This window comes from Myotis myotis, unplaced genomic scaffold (assembly GCF_014108235.1).
Source record: "Myotis myotis isolate mMyoMyo1 unplaced genomic scaffold, mMyoMyo1.p scaffold_m19_p_2, whole genome shotgun sequence".
NCBI classification, from domain to species: Eukaryota; Metazoa; Chordata; class Mammalia; order Chiroptera; family Vespertilionidae; genus Myotis; species Myotis myotis.
The window spans coordinates 117,731,704-117,754,206 of NW_023416324.1; the positions used below are offsets into that span (position 1 = coordinate 117,731,704).

At 39.9% G+C, this 22,503-nt stretch overlaps 1 protein-coding gene across 11 annotated transcripts in view; it reads left to right on the plus strand.

Annotated features, from left to right (window-relative positions):
* Window positions 1-22,503, plus strand: part of ROBO2 (roundabout guidance receptor 2) — a 1,562,785-nt gene that overhangs the window by 830,513 nt on the left and 709,769 nt on the right. The window contains exon 1 of one of the 11 annotated variants that reach the window (XM_036349420.1): window positions 15,381-16,080. The exons of the other annotated variants lie outside the window; for them this stretch is intronic. Within the exon in view, the coding sequence (XP_036205313.1) occupies window positions 16,020-16,080 (61 nt within the window). The 5' untranslated portion in view covers window positions 15,381-16,019. Of the gene's footprint in view, window positions 1-15,380; window positions 16,081-22,503 lie in introns of those variants that run through there. 11 annotated transcript variants of the gene reach the window in all.

The following is a 22,503-nucleotide window of genomic DNA, read 5'->3' on the forward strand; positions in this document are numbered from 1 at the left end:
GTTATTAGCCAAGTACTCCTCTCTGACCCACTCAGCATATTTAATTAAGTGGGGGTGGGAGGAAATAACAGCCAAATTGGCTCAAGAGTCGTAGTGTCAACAAATGAGGCCACATCTCAGCTTTCTTACAAGACAAGAGTGAAATGGGTAGAAAAATAAAAACAATCAGGAAGAATACTTGATAAGAGCTACAAAGAGAAATGAGAAGCCCAAAGCATATGGAACCCCCTCTTTATCTCCAGCTTTTGTTTCAGTGAAACCGAACTGATCTAACTCTTCTGTACTTCCCCACTCCCTTGCTTCCTGTCCTCCCACCTCTGTTTTCCTTCTCTTCCCTTTCATTTCCTCATTCCTTTTCATGTCTGATTGAGGCAAAATAGACAAAGCTGCGCCTGAAACCCTCTAGTTCATTAATTGCCAATGATTTTTCTCAAGTTAAAATGTTCCACACACCCTCTCCACAGCCAGAAAACAATGATTAACATTTAAATTAGTGAACAGGGTTTTGTGGAAATAAAATGGATTCTGATGTCAATCGGGTCTCAGCACTCATTTATTTTTGTCCTCTTTTGTTGAAGCAACTTTACTTCTTAGAATCTCAATGTTTTATCGTTCATAATAGATATTTCTTCTTCTCTAATCTGTTTAAGTCCTCTAAAAGCTGTATTCCGCTATCTGACACCCTGCTCTACTGTTTCCCCCGGTTCTGTGTATCAGAGGCTTCTCACTTTCTTCCACCTTTGGCTCCATGCTACTGTGGACGAAAGGGGCCACATGCTAACCTGACAAGCTCAGGGGTGGCCTACATGCCAATCTTGCAAACTTCGAGACCTAAAGTAACCACAAAGGATGGTCTGAAATTAAACTTTAACTAAAAACAGTTATGGTGGGTAGTTACATCCTAGGCCGGTATCTTCACTGACAAGGTCAACCTTTACCTTAACTATCTGTCTTTTTGCATCTGTAATAACATACCCTTTGAAATGTCTGGGTAACTTGTAACTTCCCTTTTTCTGGACCCCTTGGGGCACAACCTAATATGCTGGGCGCCAGGACAGATACCACAAATTCCTTTATTATCATGTTAATTGTTCCTGTGCCCACCTAAGTATGTGTCCATCATTTTACTTTTTATCCAATCCCAGGGGTTTCCCCTGATCTCTCTGCTTTGCTTTCTCCTGCCTCTCTAATCTATCACCAGTGGATTTCATGTAACCCACTTATGTCCCTTTCCTTTTATTGCAGTGTATAAATACAGATGTAACCCGCCATTATCTCAATTCATTGAGGTTCTGCTTCTCGGCATATGTCGACAGTTTGGCTCAAATAAACTCAAAAATTCTTTACAGGTTTCAGTGGTTTTTTTTTACGTTAACACTACTATAGACAGGGCTGAATGTTTGTGAATGTGATCTGGCCTTTCAAAATGTTCTAACATCTGACTGCTATGTTTTCTTGCTTTGGTGAGCATAAGACAACCCATCCTTTCTTTCTTCTTTCCAGCGCCTCCCTTTCACACCAAGGTTTTGGTGCAACACAAAGCACTGAGTTCTGTGGGAAGTACGGCACCTCTGATTACCATAGCTATTTAAGAATGTGGCTCAAGTCGCTGGTCTTGATTTCCTGTATGTTTCTCTGTATAAATATAGCTTCTGATACATTTAAATCATCAGTACAGATGTTGCTTTAGATTGAAAGTAATATACTGATGGGATTATGCATTTTTTAACTTGATGTAAGAGGCCCAACATTGTGTGTGTGCATGCATGCATGTGTTTGTGTGTGTGTGTTGCTACTTGTTAATGATTATGATTAGGGCTAACATACATGTGAACAAGTTGTCAAGGTAGGTCAAATGTTCAGTAATTTGGGGAGATTCTACTTTTAGAATGTATTTTGTTTTTTAGATTTTTAATTGAATGAAGAAATGCGGAAAATGGACTTATTAATAACATAGAAATTGAAATTTGGCTAATTGCATTCTTTATTTTGAAAATAGGGAAGCTGGCCTTAACCGGTTTGGCTCAGTGGATAGAGCATCAGCCTGCAGACTGAAAGGTTCCAGGTTCGATTCAGGTCAAGGGCATGTACCTTTATTGTGGGCACATCCCCAGTGGGAGGTGTGCAGGAGGCAGCTGATCTATGTTTCTCTCTCATTGATGTTTCTAACTCTCTAGCCCTCTCCCTTCCTCTCTATAAAAAATCAATAAAATATATTTAAAAAATAAAATAAAATAGGAAAGCTGTTGTAAAGATGAGTGTTAAGCCTTCTTGATCTCTAAGGCTACATTAAATAAATCAACAGAGAAAACAACTTAAGACTTCTATTTACTGTCATTAGCAATTATGTAAACCTGGTTCTGTGATAACCCTTACTACATTTTGCAAGAGGCATTTTGTAAAAAACATCAAAAAACCCCAAGTGTGAATATCCTATATAATAAAAGGCTGATATGCAAATTTTCCCCTTGGGAGTTCGACTGAGCAGGAGTTTGAGCGCTTGCTATGACCTATGGTGACCACCAGGGGGCAGCACGAAACAAAGGAAGGCCCTGGTCAGCAGCTGGCAGCAGGGGGAAGGAAGGTCCCAATAGGCCTTGATCACCAGCCAGGCCTTGGGACCCACCTATGCACAAATTTCATGCACCAGGCCTCTAGTTTATTTAATATTTATTTGTTTTTATTTTATGTTTTTTTTTAAATATATTTTATTGACTTTTTACAGAGAGTAAGGGAGAGGGATAGAGAGTTAGAAACGTAGATGAGAGAGAAACATCGATCAGCTGCCTCCTGCACTCTCCCCACTGGGGATGTGCCCGCAACCCAGGTACATGCCCTTGACCAGAATCGAACCTGGGACCCTTGAGTCCGCAGGCTGACTTTCTATCCATTGAGCGAAACCGGTTAGGGCTTATTTAATATTTATTAATATTTAATATAGCATAGTATTATTTAGTATTTCTTCTAATATTTTCATTTTTAAAAATTTGATTTTAGAGAGAGGAAGGGGGAGAAACATCAATATGTGAGAGAAACATTGGTTGCCTCCCGCACATGCCTTGATGGGTATCAAATCCAAAACCTGGATATGTGCCCTGACCTGGAATCAAACACACCACCTTTTGGTGTTCAGGACCACACTCCAACCAACTGAGACACACCAGCCAGCTCTCTAGTATTTTCATAGTATAGAGTTACTTTTATATATTTATATGATTCAAATTATGTAAAGAATTTTAAATGTGCTAATATGTATATAATTAAATTTTAATAAGAAACCACTGGCAGTAGCAATAACAAGTAACGAAAGGCAATATCTAAATTCTAAAATTGCCTAGGTGAAATTAATATAAATTTTAAAAGACTAATTCATGATAAGGTAAAGTATCTATTATTAATTTAAAGTGACCTCCTATCTTTGAGCTATACAATCCTATATAATAAAAGCCTAATATGCAAATTGTCCCCTCAACCGGGAGTTTAGCTGGAAGTTCGACCACTTGACCAGTTGCTATGATGTGCACTGACCACCAGGGGGCAGACACTCCAACCAATAGGTTAGCTTGCTGCAGGCGCTGGTGAGCTGGACTGGAAAGTGAGGTGTGAGGTGAGAGCCATCAGGAAGCTCCTGGGGTTTGGCCCAAGCCCCAGGCAGAGGCAGGCAGGGGCGGGAGCCAGGAAAGAGCCGGTGGTGCTGGAGGCTGCTACATGTGATCCGAGAGCCGTGGACTGTGCAGCCCTACACAGCCTGTGGCATTCTTAGTGTGCAATTTATAATCTTCAGAGCTGCTTCTTTTTATTTGTTAAGCTTCACTAACTACTCCAAGAGAGTGGGTAGCACCAGAGCCAGACTTGCCTGCCTGAGGCCAAGGGGTGGCCTCAGGCTCCCGTGGACACAGCAGAGAGGGGGCGGGGCTGAGTCAGAGAAACAGAGTATAAAACTTGAAAGGAAGAGGGAGGTAGCGAGGGGCAGTGGGCGACAACTGAGCAGAGGCCTAGCAAAGCTGCTGGGTGGGGGTAGCCGAGGAGCCCAGTGCCTCTCCCATGGGACAGGCTCCGTGTCCCTCCCTCCTCCTCCCCATGACCCACCATCATCACCACAGCTCTGTTTAGAGGCCCTGCCTGGGCTGCCCAGTACAGCTCTGCACTGCTGCACAGTCCCACCCCGCTCCACACAGAACCGCCCCACACAGCCTTTGGGAAGCTCCACCCCCGGAAGAGAAAGGGGGAGGCTGCAGACAGGAGGTCGCAGGAGGGTCAGAGTGGGGCCCACCAAGTTAGGTGGAGAGGAGGGCGGGAGGGAGAGACCCCACAGGACTGAGGACAGAGATGGGTGGGGAAGGAGGGCCCAGTGGAAGCGTCGCCCTTGGCTGAAGTAGAAATCCTGACCCCATTTTACAGACCCCAGCAGAGTGTTGTGTGTGTCGGGGGGTTGAAGACAAAAGAGGGTGTGAGGGGACTGGGTGGATGGAGAGCAGCGATGTTTGATTCATGGCCTATTTATTTTTATTTTTGTTAATATATTTTTATTGATTTCAGAGAGGAAGGCAGAGGGAGAGAGAGATAGAAACATCAATGATGAGAGAGAATCGATCTGCTGCCTCCCGCACACCTCCTACTGGGGACTGAGCCCACAACCCAGGAATGTGCCCTTGACCGGAATTGAACCCAGGACCCTTCAGTCCGCAGCCACAGCCATGGCTCTATCCACGGAGCCAAACCATTTACGGCAGCGGTTCTCAACCTGTGGGCCACGACCCCTTTGGGGGTTGAATGACCCTTTCACCCTTTCACAGGGGTCGCCTAATACCATCAGAAAACACATATATAATTACATATTGTTTTTGTGATTAATCACTATGCTTTAATTATGTTCAATTTGTAACAATGAAAATACATCCTGCATATCAGATATTTACATTATGATTCATAACAGTAGCAAAATTACAGTTATGAAGTAGCAACGAAAATAACTTTATGGTTGGGGGTCACCACAACATGAGGAACTCTATTAAAGGGTCGCGGCATTAGGAAGGTTGAGAACCACTGATCTAGGGCGACCCGTGGCCTATTTAAAATCACTGCAGTAGGCTGAGCTGGGGTCTTACCACAATGGTGTTACCTGATAATGAGGGTGTCTCTCCTTATGTTGGGGTAATCAGAACTGCAGTGAAGTAAAGACACATCCATGGAGCCTGCAAAGGGTTTCCATGCACACGATGCAATTTACTTCGTGTGGCAGCTGAAGAGGATGAGCAGAGCCTTGGAAGGACATGAGGTCTCCAAGACCAGGGGCTGGAGGGAAAGTGCATGCCAAGCATCCTCACCATGAGTTACAATATATATAAAGGCCTAATATGCTAAGTGTTTGACCCAGGGGTTGATGGACTGGTCACTATAATGTGCACTGACCACCAGGGGATAGATGCTCCAACCAGTAGGTTAGCTTGCTGCTGGGGTTTGGCCGATCGGGACTGAGCAAGATGGGGCTGGACCTGCCCTGGAGCCCTCCTGTGGCCCCTCCCGGGGGCCCTCCCTGGCCACTGGCCTCTAACAGCCCCGATCGGGACTGGGTGAGATGGCCCTGATAGGTCCCGATCGCTGGCTAGGCGAAGGGACCCCACCCATAAACGAATTTCGTGCACTGGGCCTCTAGTTAGATTATAACAGATGATCTTAATGATATCATTCCACTCTGAAATTTTGAAATACTAGATCTTTTAAAGTAAACTTTTTAAATTTAAATTTTTCCTGTTTTATTTTGTTTGTTTGTTTTCTCTGTATTTAGATATGCTTGTGTCTATTTGTGTGTGTGCACATGTATGATAAACTTTTTATTTAAATGGATTTAAAATGTGTATTACCATTTTTTCCCAAGGCTTTTACTAGTTTATCATTCATCTACTTGGCTTTTAATAAATAAAAAAGTTATTTTCCCATTGTTATTTAAAACAGGTGATGACTACATTAATTTTCTAGGGCTGCCATGACAAACTACCCCAAACGTAATGGCTTAACGCAGCAGAAATACATTCCCTCACCATGCTGGAGACTAGAAGGCCATGGTGCCGACAGGGCTGTGCTCCTCCTGAAGGCTCTCGGGAAGAACTCTTTCAGGCCTGGTGGTCCCAGGTATTCCTTGGATCTTGCAGCAGGACTCCAATTTCTACTATTGTCTTCACGTAGCTGTCTTTTCCTATTGGCTTCAGTGTCTGTGTCCATACTTCATTCTTCTTACAAAGACACTAGTCATTAGATTAGGGCCCAACCTAATCCAGTATGAACTCACTGTAACTTAATTACATTTGCAAAAAGCCCAATTCCAAATCAGGTGACATTCTGAGGTTCTTGGTAGACATGAGTTTGAGGGGAACTACTCACCCAGTATAGGAACATATAATAATCAGATTTTCTCTTCAGCCTAAAATAACCCATATTGCCATGACACATTTGAATAATTCCTTACAAAAGAAGATAATTTCACAGGAAGTGAATATGTGGGATAGTAAATACGGCTGGTCAATAATATTTCCAGCTTTCTCCCATCCATGAAGAGGTAGTGGGATGGGCTTGTGTCTTGTTTTGGTAATTAAATATAAGAAATAGTATAACTTGTTTCCAGCCAAAGGATGTTGCCGCCATATTCTGCTTTTTAATTTTTTCAGAAAATGAGTGCATCATCAACATTAGTTGATGATGCAGAGCAGGGTGCCCAGGAGACTCACAGTATAATAAGAACAACCTTTTTTGCTTGATATTTTGGACTTGTTTGTATTTGTGGAATATGCATCCTCAATTGGATACAGGGGGCAAAAATAAATTTTAATATCTGCGGCGTTAAAATTACTTGGGGAGGTGATTAGGACAAAAATGTTCAAAAATGTTCCTAAGAGAGCAAAAATAAAAATAAAAAACTCTGAGAAATGCTGCAGTAGAATAATCTAGCCTATCCTGGGTGATAGCATAAGCTTTGCTGACATAGGATATGAATCTCGGCTTCAATTATGACACTTTCAAAGTTTTGTCATCAATTTGAGTTTTTATGGACTACCCTGAATTATGGGGCTAAAAATAATACCTCCCTCATATGCCTTCTGATAATTAAATAGACCACTAATGTAAAAGTTTTACTGCAATGCTTTCCACATAATAATTGCTTTTAAAAGTTAGGTATTATTATAATATTAATCATGATTTAATATCCTGTAAAGAAATAACATTTCCATTCAAACCTTAGGCAATATTCAAAGTAACTGATTATATTTGTCAGGACAGGCTAAGTACTAAAACAAGAATACTAAGACTTCTATAATTTCACACATTACAAGTTATTTGTTGTGCAACTCACATTCTAAAGCATTTGAGAGAGTGTGAGATAATCTGCTTTACACATTCATGCTGGGACTCATTTATTCCATCTATCGGCTTGGTGCTTTCTATTAGAGTTGGCATTCTAATGAATGACAGAACAGTCAGAGCACTGGGATGATGTGGGAGGCACCTTAGAGACTAACCTAAGTGCCTGCATTTCATTGACCAGATTCCAACATAGTCTATTCTAATACTACAAGGGAAGCTAGGAAGTTTTGCCAAGCTCTTCGTGGAAGAAAAAAAAAATATTCTAGGTTAACATATAGTTTGTCACTGTCATCATGCTGTACACTGTCATCATTAGTACACTCCAATGACCCAAGCATTGGAAACCAATTAAAATGTACAGTGTGCCAAGTTCTTGAAATGAATCATCCAAAAAACCCTTCTGAGTAGGCACTGTTACCTTTGTTTTATGGTGGTTAAGGCAGTTGTTCTGATCACACTGTAAGTAGCAGAACCAAGATTAGAATCCAGATCTACTTGATGCAGAGCTCTAGCTCTTCGTTAGTAGGCTCTATGATGTCCCCATTTAGTCACTCATTTATTTTCCCTTCTTTGGGCAGAGATAATGAAGTGAAATGCTATTCCTAGTTAGGTTGGAAAAGACCTAAAATTTCCTGATGCCAAGTAAACGGTTTACTTAAGAATGTCAGATAGTCCCTAGAAATCTTTAAAATAAGTTTTCATCTTTTTAAATATAATTTAAACATGATTTAGAATGAAGGCTGAAAAATAGGACTATAGTTTTGAGTTATAATGTCTTTTTAATGTGTGTGTTTGGTGAGGAGAAGGGAGAAACAAAATAATAGGTAAGTAATTACCTGGACTTAAGCCAACTGTAGAGACAAGATTAAATAACACACACACACACACACACACACACACACCAAAAAAACAAAACAAAACAAAAAACCCTCAATGCTCATCATGTCACATAATTTTAATTGACTGTGTTTATAGCAATCAGTACTTCAAATAATCATGTTTGCCAAACTGCTGCTGAGTAGTCTTAGGAAAAAGAGAAATTAAAATATAGAGATGAAACTTTCTCTCCTTGCTAAAAACCATAATTTAATTTAGATGCTCAATATATTGTTTATTAGATACTATGTAAATGTATTTACATTTCATATTCCTACTGAATATAAGGAACTAGTCATTAAAATAAAGAAAGTATATTAAACATAAAAACAAGCCAAAATGTAATAGGGAGTCTGTACAATTTGTATCATATTGTCAAAAACTGCACCAGCATTTTTCAGTCTTAACCATTTGGTCTCTATTTTTTTACATTAGTACTAGTACCCGGAGAACAAAGATGACTTATTCCTATATTCCTTTTTGTTAATTAGTAGAAACTGCTTAATAGACAGATATCACGCAAATAGAAATACTTTGATATGAAGTGTTTTATATGTTATATTATCCCTTCATTTGCAGTTTGTCTATTAACTTGGATTATAATGATTTATTCCACATATTTAATTTTATCACTTAAAGTAAGAAATGCGTATTTACATTTCTCATTTTTTAAACAAAATCGTATTATTTAGATGCCCTCCTGGTATGTAACAACTAAAAAATTAGTATTTGTTGTACAAAGAATTTCAAGTACTCCACAGGCAGTCAAAAGTAATTTATCAGGCAGAAATAAGATCATTTGGATATTGGAAAAGAATCAGAATCTGTGCCCAAACACATTAGTTCTTCTGTATGATAGAACCATAGGCAGTTCAATCGGATTACATGTGCCCTTGGATTAATTCCACAGTATTACTGTTAGGAGGAATAAGCAACTTCTTTTTAATTTGAAGAATCCATTATTAACTATATCTAAAACGAGTCAGTGAGCAGATAAATTTCAAAATCTGGGACCTATTGATATGATGAGCCTTTCCCTGAAACTTGAACATTCCTATTTTTAAGAACAACAAAAGTTCTGTTTTGGATTTTAAAGAATAAATCTTCCTATTAGGATTATAGTTATGTGTTGCTAAAATTCAATTATACAAAGCCCAGATTAGAGCAGATGGACTTGGAATAGTTTGGAAAAGAATCAAAAGGACTTTCTTGGGTTTATGAAACTGTGTTGTAAAAATAGCAAAAAGTATATTACTTAACATCATTGAAATTAGGCTATATACTAAAATAAGAACAAGAAAAGCTTTAAATAGAGATGACAAAATAATGAGCAGAAAAAAACCATTGGCACATATGAGGCCTGGCCTGTTTTGATTCAAGACCACACGGATAGAGTTGCACTTGTAGAATATCTGTGTTTTTGTGAGGTTGTCAACTTTGCTTATTTTTAAATACACTTTCCCAAACTGGATGAGAGATTATCTTCCCTACCAAAGAGCTACTTTTTAACTATGTGAGAGGTTGAGGTTTCTTTCATTAAGATGGAGGGAGGGGGGAATGGACTTTCTCAGACTGAGGAGTACTGATGAAGAGAAAAATCTCATCAATGAATTCTGAGCTACCTTTATGTGTTTTTAAAAATTTCAAGTTTTAATGTATATGCACTTGAAAAAATTATGCCTAGATATTATGACTTATTATACTTTGTTATTTATTCAAAAGCTGTGTTAACTTTGAAAGTACCATACCACTGAACTTCTCAATCAAGTTAGAAATTTTAAGAAAAAAATCTGAATTTGATTTATGTAGTCAGATTTGAATTCAAACTAATTTTAAGAAAAAAAAAATCCTTTTGACCACAAGTGATGGAATTTGGCCAAAAATATTTTATTTTTGTGAAATATTGCTACATTTTAGTCAACTTAAATCTCAGATCTCTACAAATAAAATATTTTAATAACTCCAGGTAATGTACCAAAGGTACTAATCATAGATAGGTACATTTATAGGCATACTTATTACACAGAGAAAAGTATTAAATGAATACTTGGAAATGAGTTGATTGAAATCAGATATTTAGAACATATTTCAAAAGAACAATATGCAGTTTATCTTGGCTCACTCAAATAATTTTTGGAACAAGGTGGAGTGTAATTAAAACAAATAAAAAAATACCTAGGAGGGAATGACTCATCCTCCTCTGATCTGAATTTTTAATGCTTCACTTACTTTTATTGTCCTGTGTCCTTTGTAGATAATGACCCATACATTTCATCTAAATATGTTGTTATTATGGTGTTTCTATGTAGTATGGTAAGGCAATCTTACTGGAAAATTCAAACTGAACAGATAATAAGTGATGATTTGGGGGCTTTAAAAGATTCTTCAATTTTGAAAACAAAAACTGATCACATATTTCTGTATGTTTTGTTTTTTCAGGAGTTTCCTTAAATTGATCAATCGAAGTGATTCATTAGAGTGTTACAGTACTTTTACAATGTGGAAGATAGCCTGACATTTAGGAACATGGATTATGTGGTCAGATTTGGATTCAAAGGAAGATTGCATATTTTATTAACTTGGGTTAGATATCTAACCTCCAGTTTTCTCATCTGTACAATAGGAATGATATCAATCACATAAGGCTCTTACAGGAATCAAATGATATAATGAATTTTTTTAAAAGCCAAAACAACCCCTGAAATATAGTAAGTGGTAGTAGATATTAAATTATCATGGACCAAACCTTTGATTTGCCTATATATATATATATATATATATATATATATATATCACCTTCAGTTATATATATATATATCAGATATATATATATCACCTTCAGTTAAGAGAGCATGTTAGAAAGAACAAAAATGGTGGACTGGGTTGCTTGATTTATACTATATCCTTGGGGAATATGGTATGGAAAATAAATATCCAATATTGTGAAGATTGTCTTCAGATGATATTTTTTGGTTCTCCAGGAATGCCAATTCAGAAGTATTATCATAAAGAAGGCCATTTAAACACCTTCCCAAATTAGGGTTAATTATAGTCTCTTACACACAGTCACCTTCAGATGAATTAAAATATACATTTATCTGGTAGGCACATTTTGAGCACATAATACCATTGCAAGTTTTACATAAAAGAAACTTAGATTTCCATGTACATTTCCCTATTTGGTGACTTGTTTAAAGAAGAAAACATACTTTATATTATGGAAAATATTGAAGCCAACTGCCCACTTAGTTTTCTCTTTCTTAAACCATGTGATTAGGCCATGGTGGGGCTTCACTGCTCTGAGCCATTTCTGACCTTTTGTCTTCATGAAAACCTAAACAAAATGTTTACCCTAAAGCACTGCTAAGATTGAATTTTGAACTTGTACTACAATGTTCAGATTTTAAGGATTTTTTTTAAACAGAAAAACTTAGAGTGAGACATTCATTTCTTCCATAAACAATGCTCAAAAAAGTTTGTTCAATTTAGTTACAAAATGCATATTTCTCTATACACATCTATGAATATCCCAGAAATTGTTTCCCTTGGACTTAATGTCCATATTGCATCTGTTGACTCTTCCTAGTACTGTTATTGTTGCTGACTTAGTGTTAGAGTTTGGTCAGAATCTTAAACTATCACTTAGTACGAGATTCTTATAAAATCATAAGTTTTCCTTGAACTGATATGACATTTCATATCAATTGAGACACTTACCAATTATTTTTTGTTTATTTATTTATTTGTTTTGTTAATTCTCACCCAATGACATTCTTCCCATTGCTTTTTTACAGAGAGTGGGAGGGAGGGAGGGAGGGGGAGAAAGAGAGAAACATCCATGTGAAAGAGGCACATGGATCAGAGGCCTTCAGCATGCACCCCGCTGGGCTGGGAATGGAACCTGCAACCCAGGTACATGCCCTTGACTGGGAATTGAACCTGAGACCCTCCAGGGTGTGGTCTGATGCTCTAACTACTTAGAAATACCATCCAGGGTCAAAGTATTTTTAAACATCATTTATAAACTTATTTTCAAGAAAAGCATAGAACATAAACTCCAAATTATCTTTGCTATAGATATCCTGTGTAATAAAAGCATAATATGCAGATCAACTGAATGGTGGAACAACTGATGTGCACCAGGGGGCACACACTCAACGCAGGAGCTGCCCACTGCCTGCAGGCCCCAGGTCAGCCAAGGCGGGTACCAGCCGAGGGCCCCAGATCGCCCCACCAGTCGCCCTACAGATTGGCCCTGATCGTCAGCCAGGCCTAGGGACCCTACCTGTGCATGAATTTTGTGCACCGGCCTCTAGTTGTTACATAATGTAGGTAATACATGGAGAAAAGGTGGCACCAGATTGAAATCAGTGGTGTCCTTTGTTACTTTTAGTAGGTAAAGCAGGAAACTGATGATGCTTGGCCCCAAATACCAAATAAATAGTATAACCAGAGATGCCTCTTAAACAAACTTTTTTTGGGGGTCACTTGTCATACTCTACATAAGAACAACTGTAGTATATGAAACAGCATTTTTATGCCCTAGGGCAACATTTGGTAGGTCATTCTCCTCCAACCTAGTGCCCCTACTTCCCACACATAACACTTTCTGTCTCTAAGTGACTTTATAGTCAATGATTTGTTAATTTCTGCATTACTTTATTTTTTAAAAAAATATATTTTATTCATATTTTACAGAGAGGAAGGGAGAGGGAGAGTTAGAAACATTGATGAGAGAGAAACATCGACCAGCTGCCTCCTGCACACCCCCCACTGGGGACATGCCCGCAACCAAGGTACATGCCCTTGACCGGAATCGAACCTGGGACCCTTGAGTCCGCAGGCTGACGCTCTATCCACTGAGTCAAACCGGTTAGGGCTGCATTACTTTATTAAGAAGACTATTTTCAGAATATTTTTAACGCACACTTCTAAGGAAATTTGACAGATAGAGATTGGGGTGTGGTGGTACATTATTTAAAGGAATAAGGTAGACTTTGTTATCCCTGGACCTAATCAGAATGTTTAAAATGAACATTTTAACGAATTATCAGTTATTTTCCAGTATTACAGATAGATAAGAAAAAATTTAATCCAATGAATTTGGGTGTTTTTTGTTTTTTGTTTTTTGTTTTTTTTGAGATCATGGCATTAACTTAAACTTGGTCCTTTGAAGAAAAAATTAAGCATATGAACTTTAGTTGTTTTTTCATAGTGACAAAACAATACATTCAGGAATATTGCTGTGGAAATTCAAGTGATTTAACTTCATTAAGCACACTAATGCACGGTTTTTTGTTTTTGTTTTCCATAACTGAATAATCAAAAGTGTGGTGAAATTACTCTTAATGCTTCACAAGAAGAATGGCTTGTTTGATTCTTTCGCAGGACTGTTTCATTGCCGTAATTTTCAAGCATGCTGAGGTGCCATAAGAACTCTCCTGATGGCTCCAAGGTAGCTGGCCATTTTTTTTTTTAATACACAATATCAGGTACACAATAGGCAAGGGAGAGCTAAATTAAGTGGCAACACCAAAATGTATCCACCAAACAAAAGGTTCTTCCTCCAAGAACCTCAAAGGGCCTCATCAAAGAGAAAGTCTTTCCTAATATTGTCCAGTAGGGGGAACTAAAGATTCACCTTCTAGCATTTGGCTCAGCTCTGGGAACGCATGAGTTCCTATAACCCGCCTTCTAATCACCAGAACCGGCATCAAACAACTACCAGGGAGCCTGTGATCACACGTGGGCCCGGCCGCACTGGCCACACCGGCGGCACCGCAGACTCTGGCATCCCTTTGATCCAACGTGTCTTTCCTCAATCATCCCCGGTCCTGAATGGCATACACTGGGTGGGTGGGTGGGGGGAGGGTTGCCTTAATTTTCAGGGTTTTGTCATCTTTGGGCTGGAATCCGGTCTTTTTGAGCTTCTATTAGCTCGGCTGGGTTTTCAGCTTTCCCCATCCTTCGTTTTCGGATTCTTCTTTCAAGAGAAGACCTGGACCTCCCCCCACCCCCTACCGCCAAGCTCTCTGATTCCTGCTCCCATCTTAAACGTCTTCGGTGCAACTCCCTTGCATCCCACAATCAGCATCAAACTCACCTTTCAGGGGTCAGAAGGCAACCGAGTGATAGAAGAGGAGATGCCATCCCTTCCTCCTGTGCTCCCTCCCCCCGGGGTTCCTCGAGGGGCCATAGATCTTGGCTAAAACAAGCCGGTAGAGGCTAGAGATTTCTGTACACCACCCTCCCTTTTTCTTGTACCTTTTTACTGACATAGGAAGCACCCACACACAACCTTTCCGCTCCAAAAGGTGGTTATATTTTGTTTCCGTTCCTCTTTGCCCTGTAGCTTCCTCATTTTGCTAAAAGGTGAAGTGTACTTGTGCGATTGTAACCGGTAATGAGGCTGTGCCCTGGGTCCTGGAGGATGGAATTTTTCCAGAAAGCGCGTGCATCTCTGGCAGGAGGAGAGCTGAATAATTAGGAAGGGCTTCCATGAAATCACTCACCGAGAAAATTACCTGCCCATTACGCGGGCCGCCGAGGAGCGGGGGCTGGAGCCCACCTATCCCTCCCGAGGCGGGAAGGAGGGGACGAGGAGGCCCAGGCAAGAGGAAGGAGTTGACCAGTGTCCGCGGCTCCGAATTAGTGAATGTCCGTCCCCCTCGGGCCCCGGGCTCCCGCGCTGGCCCCTTCCTCGGCACCGCGCGGCCGCTGGCGCCCCTGCACCGGAGGGTGGCGGAGTGTGGAGGCGGAGGGCTCACCGCACCCCTCACCCCCCCCGGAGGCCGACTCCTAGCAGCTTTCATTCCTTCCCTCTCCTCCCGCCTCCTCGCTTCCCCTCCTCTAAGTCTTTCCACCGCCCGCAGCTGTAGGAGGAGGCAGACGCTGTGCTGCGGGTGGCGGGCGCGGCGGCGGCTGGAGCGGGGACTGGCGGCGGCTGGACCGCGCGCTCCCTTTCTCCCCGGCTCCGCTCGCGGCTCCCGGGCTCACGCTCCGGCTCCGCGCCCTCCCGCAGCCGCCGGCGTTCCCCGCCGCTCAGGGGCGGCCCGCGGGGGCGGCCGCGGCCTCAGCCCTGCCCCTCCCTCCCTCCCTCCCTCCCTCCCTCCCTGCCGCCCTACCACGTAGGAGTTCACCTTCGCCACCGAGGCGTCTAGATTCCCTTTGCTTCTCTGGAAACGACAGAGGTGGAGGGAGGCGACGCGGCTGCAAAGGAGAGGCTCGCCAAGGCGGCCCGCCTGCAAAGTGTTGCTTTGACACCTCCTGGCTGTGGAAGTTAAGGGGAAAAACTCCGGACGCGGAGCTGCTGCCCAGACGGAGACCGGGGAAGGAAACCAGTAGGCAGGCCAATGGTTTTCCGGCAGCGCGCTGGCAAGTTTGTGGAACACTTTCTAGGAATTAGATCTTCGTCCTCTCCCTTCCTCGTCCTGACTTCTGAAGAAAGAACTTGGTTTTGGATTGCAATGGAGCCCGAGGAGTGAGGGTTAGACACACTTGAATAATCCCTCCGACGGGGTTGCATTTGTGGGAATTTAGGAAGCCCGAGTGGAAATACAGCAGCCTTTGGTGCACCCTCTGTTCATTTGGATGAATCTAAATGTGCCCCATCCAGGACCGCTCCACTAAGCCCTCTCATCTTGCGATTTGCTCTCCTTGACTTTAATTAGCATCTAGGAAAGTCTGAACTTTGGACCTACCTCTTCTTTTGATACTTATTTTTGTACTTTTGCTCTCTGGGATTGGTTTCTTAAAACAATCTGGATCCTTTTTAATATGTCAAAATGAGTCGGCTGATGTTTACACAACTACTGCTCTGTGGATTTTTATATGTTCCCGTTGATGGTAAGTTAAAAATGCTTTTATCCTCCCCCACCAAAAAAATACACTTTTCTTTCTGAGGGGGATGTGGGCTCTAAATAAAATGACTTTGTATGTGTAAGTCCCTTTTGGCCAGGTGTGGGTCTTTAGGGGGCAGTGATTTTAAGTCTTTTGTTTCTAAACAGCTGCAAGTGGAACACATTAGTAGTCGCCTACTGTTGTTTTTTTAATTAATTGAGGAGTTGGACAATAAATGATGGGATCTTAGTTTTGTTAGAAGAGAATTATTAAAGGAAATCTCTCGAAAGAGTCTAATACTGTGGTACTGCTCTGTTTGGTGTTTGTTCTTGTATCTGAACTTTGACTTAGACATTCAAGTGAAGAAAATTAGTAATGGATGTTGTACTGAAGGTTCATTGAGTTAGGAATGTGGGACGAGGTCTCTCAGGGAAAAAAGTGTGTATCACCTTCATGCTGGCCAGTGCCCTCCTAGTGTGAAATCAGAATGAAGAATTTAGATCATAGGGAGGAAACTGTCAAAAGGGGACTGGGCCAGACTCCAACAAGGGGAAACATAAGCTCCAGGCCTGCTGGGGGCAGCTCTGTCCCCTGTGGCAGACACAATGGGGATCGGAAACAGGTGCTGGCTGTGTCTCCCTCTAGGTTGACTCAGTGTGTCAAGCCGCCAGCATCCTGCCTCTGATTCTCCTGTCTTTTGTTCAGATTTGGTTTCCTGGTACATTTTCTTTGGATGTCAGTTTCTTGGGAGAGAATTGTAAAATCCTTTTTAGGAGCCGTTTTGAATGACAAGTGGAAGTAATCATTAATATCTTTTATTGTTTGTTCAAAGAAGGAAATCCAGAGGATATTTGGTATTAACCTTCTAGGGACTTTAATTTTTACATCAATGGAAAGAATTGGTCTAAGGAGAAGACTGTAGCTTGCCACCTCCCCCTCCCGAAAATGGGGATTATAGTACTTTAGTTTTTTAAATACTGTACTTGTAAAGAATTGGAGGTGTATTGGTCCAAACATTTGAGCCATCATAGTTGTTTGTTGCTACATAAACTTTCCTCCAGCATATGCATTGTGGACAAATTCATTATTTGGGACACTGCGTATTTTTGCCCACCTATAGGAGCTAACTTTGTTCTTGGCAGCTGCGGATGCACAGAACCCAACATATTGGACTCAGAAAGGAAGCCTTTCTATAAACATGAGGCAATACAGATTAATTTACCTACTGTCAAGTGGCGGTTTTCAATCCTGGACTACATAAGTACCTTTGCCTCACAGCGTTAGTAGGCAAGGCATTTATGTGGGCACACTGCTTCTCTCTTCCCCCTTCTAAGTAGTTGATGTTTAGGAATTAATCACTGTGAATTATAGTGTGGCAATATCTATATTCATATCTAATAATTCACCATGCATTTTCTTTAATACATTTCCCTCTACAATACATTTACATTTCCATTACAAAAAGTTTTACATATTTTTTTCCCAAATGTGTTTGAGTATTAGTATGAGAAGACTTGGATATAAGTTTTTGGGTAATATGTTCTCATAAGATATGAATTTACATTTTTCAATACCAGAAATACATGTGAAAGCTATATATTAGACTACAGGATTATTGCCAAGTTTTGTTGTTGTTGTTTTATTTTTTGTTTTGAATCAGTGTGTAGCTAGGAGGAATACAATTAAATTGCTCAGTGGAAGTGACAGAGGGAATCAGAAGAGCTTGGTGTTACAGAATGTAATTAATGTACCACAGTGTTTGGAGGTATATGAAACAAACGCAATTAACCAGCTCGCTGGAACAGCAGTAGCAAGACATCATTTCTTTCCTGTCCTCCCTCCCTCCTGTCCTGCCTCCCTCACTTCTTTCCCTCTCTCCCTTCTTTCCTTCTCCCCCACCCCCACCTCCCGCCTTCCCTAGGGACACATGTAGGACTTTCGTTCTGATATAATTTTATAGGGTAAGGGCGGGGGGATTTGTGTCTGACCCACAATTATGCAGCCAAATTCATAGTAATGTAGCAAAAAATGCCTAGGGTAGAGTAATTGAAAAGGTAACGTTCATTTTTTTCCGTGTTAAACTAATTTTTGTATTTAGTATCTAATATGTCAAAAGCAAATAAAACTGTGGACACTTAGTGAGTTCCTATGTAAATCATACTGTTGACATTGGATTGCCTTTGGTTTACTCCAGAACGATGACAGCCTCTCCATGGGGACTGCTGGAAATTTGGGATGTAGACAACACTGCCCTCTAGGCTATTTCAACACGGGGACTGAGTGTTCACATGTATAATGAGGGAGTGGGCTGCTAGGCTCTTTAAGCTTTCTTACTCCTCCAGGATTCCAGGATTTCTATTTGCTTATTATCCTTCTTATAAGTGTGTGCTCATTCTCCCCATGAATTTCAAATTTAGAGAGGCTTGTACCATTTCAAAGATATACTGACTATCCATGTGCTAGACACAAAAATTAATTTTATTCAGTGACAAATGATACATAGATTTGCATTGAAATTTGCTTGGTGGGTTATTTATATGTGCATTTTTATGGCATGTGAAGAATGTTAGCGTTTTGCCTTCTCATAGAAGGTACATGCTAATATTTATGATTGTTCAGTATCATGTGTCTGTAGGAATCCGTAGAAAATAAATATTAAGTTAGTTGATAACTACATGCAAACTTTTCTATTTGGGATGTCCATGCAGATTTTCTCATTTGATAGAGATTAATCAAATGCAGATTTTCCTTTACTATTAATAGGAGATTATGTAATGAACTTAGCCTTTGTTCTCCAGATTTTCTTTATTTTTAAGTAAGGATATGGTTTCCCAGTCATTTACAGGGAACTAATATAAACCATCACAAGACTTTTAATTATATCTATATACCATACGTTCTGTCAATTCAATAATTTTATGATACTTTAATACTTGTAAAAGGATACTTTTAAAATGAGAATAGTTTTCTTATCTAAGCCTTAACTAGTTTTTTTTCCAGTGTTGTTTCTTTTAATGAGCCCCATCTCCCTGAAGGATGATGCGGGTAGCTAGGTGGTGGCAAGAGGTGTTCACTTCAAGATTCTGCCCTGATTGAAGGCTTTGCCCACACGCAGCCTTAACTATTCCTAAATGGAAATGACACACATGGTATTTGGGGAGATAAAGATGATGTGTGTGCACAGTGCAGATATATAATCTCATACAGGTTTATACATTTTGCTAAAGTGCTTCTTTTAATAATGGGTTCATTATTGTAGCCATATGTAGTCCATTTCAGAACTTAAATTGCATATAAGTAACCTGAAATTTGTTCTTGGGACTCTGCAGTAATATGAGGTTTGAATTGGCTTTGTTTGAATAACCTTTGTGTCTAGGCAACATGTGGACCATAAACCAAAAGGATTTCTTAGAACATCAAAAAAGACTATCTTAAAGGGGGGAAAAAAAGTCATGGTTATACAAAGAACAATTCTGGCCATCTTATCCCTGAGCAGCCTGTGTAAAATAGCATTTTGATAATAAAAATATGGATATGTAAGCACATTGAATACATTTGGATGCTTTTATAATAATGAAGGGAGCTCATGTATGTGGGATGAGTGTCCAGTGAAATCTGCTTCAGTAGTTCCTGCATTCTGTAGGAGATACGTTTACTTCCTATGTGCAATTTGGTTTTGAAGAGTATTTGGAAGAAAAATTTTTCTTTTACTTATTTCTTCTCCTAGTCTTCCTCTTCTCCTCCTCCTTCTTTTTTGAACCTGATGTAAGGAATTATAAAAGTATTTGAAGAGTAAAGGAAATAGGTGAGGTTGTTTCTTAAATAATAATTTAGAACATCTGCATTTAAAGGAGATTTGTTAATCATGTTTTACTTTTGGGTATATCCAATTGGGTCCTCAACTTTATCATTTTTATTTTCTAAAACGATATAGCTTTATGCAAACTTATTTTGTATAGATCCTATCTTTTTTTCAGTTTAGACAGACAGAAGTCTACAGATTGGAGTTCAAGCAGACAATGGAAACTTATAGAGAGTATCATTTTATTGATTAATTTTTAAAGAAAATATTGTTATGTTTCTTATAGCATCTCCATGTATGGACCTATCAACCTAAATCAATACATTAATATTGATTTTTTTTCTTCTTTTTAATTATTGACTAAAACATAGTCAATATGTTTTTCCCCTTTTAGGGGAAATTCCCATATACTTTTTAAAATGTATCAACAGTGTGATAAATTATAATAGAGATCTCATATAGCATTTAAAGTGTGTTAGTCTCAAAATAAATAAAGTGTAGCAATCTCACCCAAAATACATATCCGTAACTCAAAACAGCATTACTCCTAGAGAGAGGAGTAATCTAGGGCTCAAACCTTAGTGTTTTCTTCTGCATTTGCATCTAATACTTAAGATCATTCATCCCGTTGCTGATACTTCTTACATTGCCCAGTCACTGTGTGGAAGAATCTAAGTCCATGAGTTTGGCTCTTATACCATTGTAGTTCCAGTGCCTGGAGCAGTGCTGGACACATCTGGCTGGCTGTTTGACATCTTTGCATGTTAGCGAATAAGAATATATCAAACTGAAGCCTGGGATAGAATCTGCTCCTTTTTCTTGTCATCTCCAGCTCAGTAAATGGCATCACTATTCCCAGAGTTTTTCATGATCCCAAACTAGGGATCATTCTTGGCTGGTACTCACAGCCCATATCCAAATTGTTAGTGAACTCTGTTGACTATAAACAAACTCAGCCAAATACTTCTTCTGCAAAATGGGTTTATTTGAGAGCAACTAGAAATTTCAATCTGGTACATGCAACCACAGCGAGGCATGTGAAAGTTCGCTAAAACAAAGAAGGGGAAATCTTTGATAGAGGGGAAAAAGGAGTTAGAAAGGTCTATTACAAACAGTTTCCCTTGTTTTGCCTCATGATTGAGTTAGGGTGGGAGAGCTTCCCATTCTGGCCTCCCTACTTCACTTTAAATGAGGTTTCTGTTATTAATTTTTACAACCTTTTGAAATATATTCTGGTACCAACAATTTTATTTGTGTGTTTGTGATTTTCAAATATATAGCAACATTGAAATAATTGTACAATGAACACTAAGGTTTTCCCACTTGCCCAGCTGGTGTGGCTTAGTAGTTGAGTGTCACAGTTTGATTCTAATCAGGGATCATGCCTGGGTTGCAGGCTTGATCCTCTGTGTGGTGTGTGCAGGCGGCAGCCAATCAATGATTTTCTCTCATCATTGATGTTTCTATCTCTCTCTCCCTTCTCTTCCTCTCTGAAATCAATAAAAATATATGTACTATAGTACATATATTTTTAGAAAAAAGATATCTTCACCTAGGTTCTACCATTATTTGACTTTACTTGATTGCCATCTATTTATCCATTTATCCACCCACTCTTTTATTGTTTTGATGCATTTTCAGATAATTAGATACCAAATGTTTCTTACTCAACCACTACAATCCTGGGAAAAACCTGGAGTATTACATTAGCCTGATAAATGATCATTTGTTTAATTCCTGCTTGTCCTATCCCTGCATCTTACCCCATCCCAGTTTCTTCTCTATACAGTAGCCAGAAGGACCTTGTAAAAGCATGTAAGATCATGACAGCTCTTTGCTCTCAACTTTCTAATGGCTTCCATGCAGAACCCTTCACAACAGTCTACAGGGCAGTTCAAGTTCAAGCCGCTCTCTTCTTACCTAACCTCATCTCTTCACACTCCCTACTTAGAGCCTAGATTTAGAACATTCTTTTTTGATGTTCTGTTTCTGACTCAGGGCTTTTGCATTTGTTCTTTCATCTACTTGAAATGCACTTCCCCAGATCTCTGCATGGGTATGTCCTTTAATTGATTTAATAAGTCCCTACCCCAAAATCATCTCTTCAGAAATATGGGCCATCCTATCTAAAATTGCTCCCCTTACAACACTATTGGGCTGCCCCTATTACCTGTCTTAATTTTTTATAGCACTTGTCACCTCCTAGAAGTGTTAGAGTACCTGTGTGTATGTGTGTGTGTTGTGTGTACATCAACAACTGTGAAGGGATTGACATCTTATCCTACTTGCAAGCTAAGAAGTTAGACTGCCACAACTGGATGAGTGCTGGTAGGAGACATGAGATTCCTGGGTGAGAGATGATGGACTTCATTAGTCATGCCACAGCAAGCAGCATGACTTTATGTGTGTATCGATTTACCTTGACCCTGAAGTCCATTGGGGGCAATATACTGGGTCCCAAGTAGTCATAGTGGGTTAGCCTCACAGCTGAGAAACCAACCATGAGTGTGGGAACCTAGATATTTTATAATGGGAAATGAAGAAACTTGCCTAATCTTTACCCTGGGGGAAAACATTATCTTGACTATATTCGACAGTAAAAAGTCTGCCTTCTGCTCTCAAAGGAG